General features: G+C 36.4%; 1 protein-coding gene across 1 annotated transcript; it reads right to left on the bottom strand.

Moving 5' to 3' along the window:
• Positions 1–6265: 6265 nt before the first annotated feature.
• Positions 6266–9279, bottom strand: LOC140973551 (uncharacterized). Its single transcript, XM_073436454.1, has 4 exons — positions 8846–9279; positions 8686–8746; positions 8425–8569; positions 6266–6683 (listed from the first exon to the last, which is right to left on the bottom strand). The coding sequence occupies exons 1-4, from the start codon at positions 9111–9113 to the stop codon at positions 6435–6437; spliced, it is 723 nt and encodes a 240-aa protein (XP_073292555.1). The 5' UTR covers positions 9114–9279; the 3' UTR covers positions 6266–6434.
• Positions 9280–11951: the final 2672 nt, after the last annotated feature.

Below are 11951 nucleotides of genomic sequence, written 5' to 3' on the forward strand. Positions count from 1 at the left end.
ACATTACTTAATTGTGAATTTGATAGTAATAACGATTAAGGAAATGAATTAGCGTCCGGGTCCCCACAACAGGTGGTATCAGAGCCTTAGGTTCTAGGGCAGTAGGTTCTAGAACTGTAGGTTCCTTAGACTGAGCTAGATGAGAATGAGCGGGGTTGATTGAGTTTTCTTTCTTGCTTTTGATTGCTAGCATGTGATTTATTATAATGTTGAATTACATTGTGTATGCTAGCATGATATTATGTTTTACTACTTATACATGTTACCTGAATATTTGAGTTGATTTGGTAATGTGTATTATTTGAGAATGAATCAGAACCGAGTCTTGATCAGAGGTAAGCTGATCAGAAAGGGACTGAGACGGAGTTGTCTCATGTGAATTGCTAACTCTTGTGAACATCAGATATACCTCCTCGAAGAATTCCAGAACGGCGTAGTACTTAGACTGATTAGATAGATGTGTCAGAAAGTCCGATGGAAATACAGTTGAAACAGATTCAGTCATTTCAACCGCCGATTTTGAAGGGTACTGAGACATCTGAGGATTGTGAGAATTGGCTAGATGATATAGAGATACTGTTTGATTCACTTGATTATCCAGATGAATGGAGAATTAAACTAGTGCCCAATCAATTACAAGAAATTGCAAGAAGTTGGTGGATTACCACCAAAAGAGAATTAGCACAGCGGGGTACAGTGATCACGTGAAAAGTTTTTAAAGCTGAATTCTATCGAAGATTTTTCCCAGGATCGTATAGAGAGGACAAAAGAGTAGAGTTTGAGAATTTGAAACAAGGCCAACTGAACATTGAAGAATATGTTGCTAAATTCTACCTTATTGCGTTTTTCTTCTCTTATAGCTGGGAATGATGAAGCTGTAGCGGATCAGTTCATCAACGGATTGAATCTTGAGATATTTGCCTTGATGAAGGTAGAGCGACCCCATCATTTTGCTGATGTTTTGAATAAAGCAAAGAGAGTTGAGGTGAGTCTGATTCGACAACGAGGTAGGTTGGATGTGATCCGACCACAGACACAGCAATCCCCTCTTGGATTTGATAGTGGCAGTACGAGTGGGAAGCATGAGTTGCTGACAACTCGAAAGAAACAGTTTAAGAAGTTAGGGAGCAGAATCATCTGGTTGTAGTGACCGAGGAACAGACCCAGGAGGCATTTGATGATATGGTAAAAGGTAGCTCTTCTTTTATGATTATCTTGCGTAGGTATTAAGGAATATTAATACATCTTATACATGATTTTGTATGAGTTGCATTGAGACATGCTTTATTTGTTGGGTCTGTATTTACTGTAGTATTGATCCCTTTTCCTTTTGGGGAGAGGATTGGCTATCAGTGAGATTCTGTGACATCTTGTATACTGCAGTAAGATGAGAGTGAAATTGAGTTTGACTGTGTAGTACTCTTGTTGTCTGATTTTGACCGTATTAGTGATATAGTAGACAAGTACAGAACTATTGTAGATTCTTACCAGGAAATGGTAAGATTCGGACCTGAAATGGCCGAAGAATGAATAATATACGGTAAGGATTCTCGATTTTGAATTCATTTGACATCCGTATTATCTATGATTCGATGATTATCGAAAAGAATGGAGAGATTCCTTATGTATTCAGTTGATTACTGAAACTGAGCGTATCATGGACTGATTTGTCAGTAGCGGGAAAATTGCTAAAATCTTCCCATATGAGATTAGAGATTTGCCTTATATCAGGAAGAATGATTTCAGCCTTGATTTAATACCAAGTACTGGTTTTATTGTAGAATTCCGTACAGAATGAAACTGATTGAGTGGAAAGAATTGAAATATCAGTTAGACGATTTACTGACTGAGAGTCATATATGATTGAATGTTTCTTTGTGAGATACTTCAGTTCTGATTATGGGTTGATGAATCCTGTGTTCAGAAATATTCTGATGATTTTATGCCGTTTATCTATGATGTTTTGATATATTAGCAGCATATGACTGAATCGAATATTTTATATTGAATATCTGAGAACTGAGATTGTTGTATACAGAAATTGTTCAGATATGAATCTTGACTAAAAGAGATTGTATTCGGGGTATGTGTTATCCGTAGATAGTATACCGATTGCTGTTAGCACAATTGAGGCCGTGAACAGTGGCTGAGAACGACATCGATGTCAGAATGTCAGAAATGTCAAAAATTTATAGTTGCATGAGTTTATTAGATCAGTATAGATGATTGATATTTCGAAGCTGATCAGATATTGCTGTTGTTCTAAATCCATGTTTGATACAGATGGTAGTATATTGTTGAGATTATATACAGTTCAAGCCGAATCAAAGCTGATATTGAAAAGTACAGCAGTTCAGAAGTTTGATCAGACTGTTCAGAACTTGATTTCGATAGTCAGAACAGGGTGTCAATCAGAATATCAGGTAGGTAATATTGTACTATAGGTGAATAACCGACTTGTTTGCACCGAATATTTCGAATTTGAAATGATAAATATGGTCCGAAGCACACAGTAGTTAATTCAGTGTTCTTTCTGGTAGTAGAAAAGGTATGATAATTCGAAAAGATAGTTTTGATATAAACAGATGCGATCAGTTGTAGCAGAATGTGTACTGAAATGTCTGAATCGTCGACAGAGGAAGACAGAAAGATAGAAACCAGGAGATTGGTTATATAGATTATTGATTCCTGAATAAAAATGGGAGTACATTTCTATGAACTTTGTGACGAAACTACTGAAATCGTTTCAAGATTGTGCTCTAATGTGATGTGATTTTGTATAGAAAGATGTATCAATATGACCAGTCGACTGAGATTTATGTCAGAAAAGAGGACAGATTGCATTGAATGCCAAAGTTGATTATATCATACTATGACTTTCGGTTGATATTGTACTTTTGGCAGAGTATACAACAAGATCTTTCACATATCATCTACAGATTGACGGATAGTCGGAGTGAACTATCTAGACACTGAAGGATATCTGTTGAGATGTAGTGCTTGATTTTAGCACTAGTTGACAAGATTCATTGTCATTTTGTGAATTATCGTACAACAATAGCTATCAGATGAGTATCGCGATAGCATCATTCGAGACATTGTACAATGATACCTGTAAAATTTCCTTTATATGGAAATAATATCTCGGTGATACCTGCGATTAGATCTGATAGGATCAGAAATATGACAAGAAAATGTAACTGATTCAGAAAGAAACGAAGACAGCTCAGAATAGAGAGAATAAATATGCTAACGTCGGACTATGACTCTTGGTATTTGAGGCCGAGGATTGGATATAACCTTGACATGGATTAACAAATTGGATAGGAGATGATGAGGTTGATCTATCATGAGCTATTGATTGGTAAATACAGATAGTGTATAACCAGGATTTTGGGATTGATTCGGTTACGAGTCATGTCGAGTAGTATTAGGAAAGTATACTTCTTGAATTATATAAGTCCAGATTGAAATTGGAGATCTGGGAAAGAAAGGTAATTCTGAATGAAGATTATTCTGCTGTTGAAAATACAGTAAAGTTGACAGGGCATTAAAGAGACTACCTGAAAGACAGAATCTGATATGAGACTGAGATTTCAGAATTGTTTATTGAGATGAGTTTTCTGATTAACCTCTACTATACATTTCGTTTTGATATCTGAGTTGATTGCCTGTGATTTCGGGGACGAAATCGTATCTTAGGGGGGGAGAAATGTAAGGCCCGAGATTTAATTACTGTGATCAGATATGACTTAATTGACAGAATTAAGATTGTAGGAGCTCTCGTGGAAGAGACGGGCGTCGGTGCAAGATCAACAAGATTTTTGGTACAGAACTCTTGGCGCCCGAGCGGTAGAAGATGATCGCCCGAGCGCCAATGTATCATAAAAAGGATTTCGGACAGAACTCTCTGCGCTCAAGCGGTAGTTTTTGACCGCCCGAGCACCATGGTTCGACAAGTATATGTTTTGGGCAGAAGATGCGGCGCTCGAGCGGTAATTTATAACCGCCCGAGCGCCACCTAAGTTTGATGAAATTGTGTCACGTTTCAATTGCATGCAACCGGATGTATGTATATATATATATATGTACAAATCGAAATTCATCTTTCAGGAATTCGAAGAAAGAGGAATCGAGAAGCTCCGAGAAATATCCTTACGCCTTTTATCGTGTATAATTGTGATTTACGAAAGATCCGTCCGTCCGATTTTAAATCCGACTTCAGTACTGTGTTCCTATCGACGTAGACTACAACTGGACGTAAGTTTTGCTACGTTTTGATATGTTTTGAAATTATGCTATTATCAGAATTGGATAGGATTCATATATGATGTTCTTGGCATGTTAGACATCGTAGAATCGAAGTCAGATTGAGAAACGGACTGATTATGGAATTGTTATGATTTTCGGAATTGATTTGATAAAGATTCGATATCAGAATTGAATTGTTATCGATTATGAGATATTGGAATTGATATCTGACTGATATGATATGGCTGGGTATATTGAGATTATGCCGTTATGCCGTTGAAATAGAATTTGATTGAGTTCTGATTATATCTAGTATTGAATTGAATAAGTATTGATATTATACTCCTTGATGTTGTTATTGCCAGATTGATATTGACAGGCTTTGAATCAGAGACTTCGACATAGTCAGAGTAACAGAGTGAAAGGTATAAATTAATGTTGAGTTGGGATTGCACAACTCGAGTGAGGTTTGACTCGAGTTTCCCTAAATCACATACTTTAGTTTATTGCATTGATATTTGCAATTTATGAGAATTGATGTGTGTGATCTATTGATTCATAGACAATGTATGTATCGAGTTATAGGCTGATTCGCCTAGTCTTTGGCTGATCCGCCTATTCTTCGGCTGATTCGCTGAGTCCTTGGGCTGATTCGCTTATTCTATTGGATGATTCGCTTATTCCGTTGGCTGATTCGCCCAGATACTGGATATATGCATTATATCGATGCCGTTTATGGTTGATTCATTCCTATCGACTGAGATTCGATATATTTGTCAATATCCAGACCCCGGGATCCCTAGATTAGGAATGAGTCGAGTCTGAGATGACGCGTCGATTGAGTCGAGTCAGAGATGACTAGTTGATTTACAGTTTTATATCATTCATGTTTGTTGATTTGCTACATGTTAATGATAGCTGTTATATGCTTTTACATATGTTTCTATATGATTGCATGTTTACATTGTTTATACTGGGATGTATTTCTCACCGAAGTTTCCGGCTGTTGTCTTGTCTGTATGTGTGCATGACAACAGGTGGGACAGGATCGGGATCAAGAAGAGAACGAGTCAGGACGAGTTAGCGTGGAGATCCGGGCTCAGAAGTAGATTAAGATTCAGCACTGATATGTCGTTGAACCTAGTAAATGTATTTAGTACAGGACTTGTACTATTAGATTTATATGTACATTACGTTTCCGCATTGCATTTTAAAAAAAAAAATTTTATGTCCCACATTACTTAATTGTGAATTTGATAGTAATAACGATTAAGGAAATGAATTAGCGTCCGGGTCCCCACACCGGCCCTTCGGATAGGACAGATAAGCCCCCGAAGGGTTTTTACACTTTTTTCAAGGATCAGGTTCGTACTGGTCTTAGGTTTCCTATCCCTTCCTTTTATACTGAGATGACTCGCTTCTTTGGAGTCTCCATAAACCGATTCCACCCCAATACTTTCCGTATCCTGACTTCGGTCTTTATTCTTTTTAAAATGCATAACATTCTTATCAATCCTCTCATTCTCTTTTACTTCTTCATTTGTCACTTCGGCGACGACGCTTTTTCACTTTCTGTCCGGTTAAAGAGTCGATTCCTTGATGACATCTCATCTTCTCTGAAGGGATGGAAAGTTAAATTCTTTTTTATAACTCTTCCTTCCCCTCCTCCCTATCTGACCGGCTTCCTACCCAATCTTCCTATCCAACCCGAGCTTCTTCGCAGATACAAGCTCGAAGAACCTTACACCAGGAGTCATGAGCTAGTGGGGGATCGAAAATTCTCTTCCTCTGTTCTCCTGGAGGAGGAAAATTTTGTAGCATATAGGTTGAGTGCCCGGGCTAAGGACCCTATTGACAGGGTGATGGATGAAATGGCTAGCTCGGGTGCTCAACCTGGTAATCCTCTTTTGCTCTTATCTCATACTTTAATGCTTTTTCACTCCGCAATATTAATTGCAATCCTGTCTTGTAGGTGAGACCGAGATGCAAGCAGTGTTTGCACGCAAACGGGCAATACCATTAAGAATTATCAATACCATTAAGAGCAAAAATATCAATGAATGAAAACCAATTAAACTCACAAACAGGTAATCTAATGTCAATCATACCCAAATTAAAAATAAAATGCGAGAGAAAAATAAATAACAAAAAATGGTATTCCAAAACTACAACCACATCATCACTCAGCTCCCCATAGCCATCAAGAATTCACCTTCACAAACAACTTCACCTCCAACATATGCTTTTCCTTCCATCTTTGCAATTCCAAAGCGTTTCTGAAGCTTCACGAGGTTCATTCTCATAACTAGGGTGTCTCCTGCAATTACGGGCTTCCTGAATCTAACTTTGTCGACTCCAGCAAAGAAGAAATTATCGCGCGAGCCTCCTACTTCTGGTTGCAGCATAATCAATCCACCAACCTGAGCCATGGCCTGAGTCCAATAGGAGTAACATACATATCACTTTTAGTACAAAGACAAGCTTTGAGAACAAAAGCCCCAGGGAACACTTGCTCATATGAAAGTAATGAAACAGTAGATGATTAGCAGTAAAATACTATTCCCTTTGTGTCGAACAAATAAAGGAAAGCTACTAGCCTAAACAAGAAGTTGAACCTCGCTGTCAAAAATATTTATTTTTCATCACAAAATTGCAGCAAAACTATTCTATAACAATCAGAATTGTGGGTCATGTTTTTGCAAGAATTATTCATCATAAAGTTCGAAGGTAATAACGAGATTGGTATACCTTGGAATGATACAGTCAATACATGAAGAAATACAAGCAGAATGGAATAAGTGCTAAAATTGTGCTTTAGCATTTGAACAGGCTGGAAGCTGAGAGGAAACACCAAAAAGTAAGATAAATATTTGGAAGCCTGAACGATTTTCTTCTGTTGGTTACCATCAAGAAACTGAGTTTTGAAAAAGTTGTTAGAAAAATCAATTCACTGGCTAGGTTACACGGTCGTCCTATCTTTCTATTCAATTTTTTTTTTAACATTGTACAGCTTTCGTATACAATTAAGAGTAACAACGTAATACCCCAAAAACTTCTATAATTTGGTTTGTCAGTCTAATGACACTGCAACTAATCCATATTTAAGATAAATTTGGAAATTGTAACTTCAAAAACCCACATGTCAAGGACACGCAAATAACGAAGAAAACTCGGGTTCCCATTATTATATATTTCAGGGCCAACACATTTCAGGGATTTTATTTATTTCCTTTCTTTTGCACCACATAAATAGTGATTCTTAAAACATTTAAACAATTTATTTTTCTTTTTTCTCAATCAACTGCATCTTAGAGAATACCCCTCCCCAATAATACCAAAATCTCCGGCTCGACAATCCTTTATGCCTCCATATGTATTTTTGGGAGCACATAACTATGCTATGGCTGCCAACATATGTCCATAAATTACATAATCAATCCCCATTGTTTCAAGTTTTCGACAAAATTTACCTTCTTTAGTTTATTAATTGGCCTACAGAGTGTTTTCATTCATTACATTAACATCATCTATTTCCTTGAGCTTCCTCAGTTGTCTACTATAATCTTTATTAATTGAATTTGTATACAGATATTGGGCGCCATGATATAGAACCATCAACTGATCAATCAAACTGACACCACAGAAAAATAAGTGTCAAGCTCAAACATTATTATCATCATTTGATCTACTTGTTATGATTGAGAGAGAGAGAGAGATTGAAACATTAAATTGAAAATGCATGAAAAACAAAAAGGTCACGCCTACGGGATTAGTTAAATTCAGGAGATTCCATCCGCTCATGAACAACAGTTTCTTTATCTCCCCATTAGTTTGATGGGAAAAAATGTACAATGAATTTTCAAAATCATCAGACAACATCAAAAGCCGGAAATCTCCGGTGGCCACTTTTTCCACTAATAGAAGACTTCCATGTGAAGTATCTAAGGGAGGCGCTAATATATGAACAATTCACCTCGACACAAATTCATCATAGTTGATTATCAGAACCTCCAAACACATGCCATCAATTGCAAATATATTATCCGAAACACACACGTTAGCAATGAAAGAACAGCCATGATCACAACATCGAGCGGAAAATCTAACTTTGGTATGGACCCGAGTAACAGATGTGATAAACTATAAAAAGGTTAACACAAATGGTTTGCTCACCTCAACCATGAGCACGCCAGGCATAATTGGCCTATTGGGAAAATGGCCGGGAAAGAAATTATCATTTATCGTCACATTCTTGATAGCCACAACTGATACACCTGGATTGTATTCAATAACTCTATCCACCAACAGAAAGGGAAATCTACAACATAAAAAATATAAAAACCATTTGAAATATCAAATCTTCTGGGCAGATTATTAAAAAAATGCAATAATTACACCACAAAGTAACTAAAAATATTAAGAAAATTAATTAACCGGTGAGGTAAAATCTCCCGAATCTGGTTAATGTCCATGACTGTCGGAAATGCTGGGTACTCTGAAAAGATTTTTTAAAAAAAACAGCGTTTTAAGTAATCTCAGACACTAAAGGAGAGAAAACAAACAAGAACTCAGAGCCTAAGACCAAGATTCATACTCAATTCAATCGGGGTTTCAACAGCTGAGATGATATCTCCAGAGGGATTGAAGTTGGCGATAAAACCTTTGCGGGGCCACCTGAAATAGGCGGAAACGACGTGGGATCCGGAGAAAAGAGCAGATTGCTTAACAGAAACAGAGAAAGGCGAAGCATTTCCAGTACAACTCCTCGAAATTGATGACTGCGAAGGAGTGAGGGTGGTAAAGAAACTTTGGGACAAAACTGAGGGCGCCATTGTCAAGTGATTGCGAGTGAAGGCCAACATTTATGGAGAGAAATGGAATGCAATCGTAGAAATCGAAAGGGGCGAGACAAACGAGGTGGGATTTGGTCGAAATTGTAGCGTAGTTTTAGTTTGCTTGCTGGCTGGCTGGCAACTTTGGAAGGTGAGAGTATACGGATTGGAGAGAGAGTGGGCGACCTCCACGAGAATAAAAACAACGTTAATTCTTATATAAATTGAATCTAAAATAATAATAATAATAATAATAATAATAATAATAATAATAATATTATATGATGAATGAAAATTTTTTATTGAATTTTTACATCATTAGTTGAAAATCTTTTCGGTATTTAAAAAAATAAGATAATTAGTGGAATCAATTTTTTAAGTTTTGTAAATTGAAGAAAGATGAATGCCCAAATAGTACAAGGAAAAATTATAATTTTGATATTATATTTTTTTCTAATTTTTTTATATTATCAAATTATTCAAATATTATCGTTATGTTTTCTTTTTTAATTATAGTTCTTATGACATGACGTTGACATAACGCAAATATTTGCAACATCAACAAGTTCATGGAAAAAAAATCAAAACAATACAAGATTAATTTGTAATTTCCCTAAATTTTTGTTTACAAAGTAACTACTTTATATAATTATTTTATTATTATTATTAAGGTTGGACTTTATTTTTGTTATAAATTTATTGGTATCCCAAAAATAATAAATAGTAGATAGTATTTGTACCCTAGAAAATATCAGCGGTCCTAGATGTCCAGATGAAGTAGACGGTGGCGGAGAACGTAAATGAAAATTTATTTGAGTAGATGGGACACTTGATGAAAGTTTGCCATTGGTTGAAACTAATATTTAACATGTGTGATGTACCATATGATATTATTAAAAATTAGTGAAAAATAAATATATATTGAAATTGAAAAAAATTACAACATGTGAAAATGAAGTCAATAACTCACAAGAAGATGATCACAGCGATGATGAGGCAGTAGATGATGGACCGAACATTCCAAGCAAAATTCAGAAGAAGCATCCATCATCTCAAATAATTGGACATATGCAAGAAAATGTTCAAACTCGTGAGAAAGAAAAAGTTGATTACCGAAAAATGGCTAGACTCATATGCATGAGCTCTACATATTCACAGGTTAGATTTTCATGTTTTGTATCCAATGTCGAACCTAAAAATGTTGATGAAGCATTAAAAGATGAATTTTGGATTAATGCAATGCATGATGAGCTTGAGCAATTTGTTCGAAATGATGTTTGGACTTTGGTTCCACCTCCTGACCATGGGAATATAATTGGGACAAAATGGATTTTTAAAAATAAAACTGATGATTCGGGGAACATCATTCGAAACAAAGCAAGGTTGGTCGCTTAAGGGTACACACAGGTTGAAGGGGTTGATTTTGATGAGACCTTTGCACCTGTTGCCCGTATTGAGTCAATCCGACTTTTGCTAGCCATTGCATGCTTTATGAAAATCAAACTGTTTCAAATGAATGTTAAAAGTGCATTTCTGAATGGTATCTTGTGTGAAGAAGTATATGTTAGACATCCTAAAGGATTCGAAAATCCACATAATCTTGATCATGTGTATAAGTTGAAAAAGGCTCTCTATGGCTTGAAGCAAGCACCCCGTGCTTGGTATGGCAGACTGATTGAATACCTACTCGAAATCGGATTCAAAAGAGGTGAGGTAGATAAGACTCTGTTTATTCAAAAATCCAAAGGTGAGATCCTTATTTGCCAAATCTATGTTGATGATATTATTTTCGGTTCTTCATCCCAAAAGCATGCAAATTATTTTGTTGAATGCATGTCTACTACATTTGAAATGAGTATGGTTGGTGAATTACACTTCTTTCTTGGCTTACAAATCAAACAAATGCATGATGGCACCTTCTTGTGCCAAAGTAAGTACGCCAAAAATCTGATAAAGAAATTTGTTAATGAGAACACCAAACACATGAAGACACCTATGGGCTCAAATGAAAAATTATACAAAGACGATGCTGCCGAAAATGTTGACAACACCCTATATCGCAGCATCATAGGAAGTCTCTTGTATTTGACTGCTAGCCGACCTGACTTAATGTTTAGTGTTTGTTTGTGTGCTAGATACCAATCTAATCCTAAGATTTCTCACTTAAAAGCCGTAAAACGTATCTTAAGATACATAGCCGGAACCATAGACTTAGGATTATGGTATACACACGAAACCCACTCAAATCTAGTAGGGTTCTCAGATGCTGATTGGGCTGGGGACTTGGATGATAGAAAAAGCACTTCCGGGGGCTGCTTTTATCTAGGCAATAATCTGATTTCTTTGCATAGTCGAAAACATAATTGTGTTTCACTCTCCACTGCTGAATCAGAATATGTGGCAGCTGGAAATGCGTGCACCCAACTTTTGTGGATGAATCAAATGATAGAAGATTATGGGCTTAAGAGTGAATCCTTAGTCGTGTACTGTGATAACTCTAGTGTTATTAACATTTCGAAAAATCCAGTACAACACTCTCGAGCAAAGCACATTGACATAAGGCATCATTTTATTCGAGACCTAGTAGAAAAAAGATTGATTAGAATTGAATTTGTTGATACAAATAACCAACTGGCCGACATATTCACAAAAGCATTAGACTTTGAGAGATTCTTCAACCTTAGGAAATCTCTCAGCATGTGTTCTGCCTAATCATTTTCGGATGTTGTCTCAGATGTTACAACATCGCGGACAACATCTCATTCGCATGTGCATTTTTAGGACTTAGGCATACAGCATTGCATTCATCCTGTGATATTTTGTGTTGAAATTGTGTAGCATAATTTTCTGATGCACCTACAATTCCTT

The sequence above is a fragment of the Primulina huaijiensis genome, chromosome 3 (genome assembly GCF_012295235.1).
Source record: "Primulina huaijiensis isolate GDHJ02 chromosome 3, ASM1229523v2, whole genome shotgun sequence".
NCBI classification, from domain to species: Eukaryota; Viridiplantae; Streptophyta; class Magnoliopsida; order Lamiales; family Gesneriaceae; genus Primulina; species Primulina huaijiensis.

What these genes read in the sequence shown, in the direction of transcription:
- LOC140973551 (XM_073436454.1), bottom strand. Translation starts at nt 9,113, where the DNA reads ATGTTGGCCTTCACTCGCAATCACTTGACAATGGCGCCCTCAGTTTTG. An exon ending in CGGGAGATTTTACCTCACCG is followed by an intron (nt 8,570 to 8,685) that starts GTTAATTAATTT and finishes TTTATGTTGTAG; the next exon opens with ATTTCCCTTTCTGTTGGTGG. An exon ending in CTGGCGTGCTCATGGTTGAG is followed by an intron (nt 6,684 to 8,424) that starts GTGAGCAAACCA and finishes TATTGGACTCAG; the next exon opens with GCCATGGCTCAGGTTGGTGG.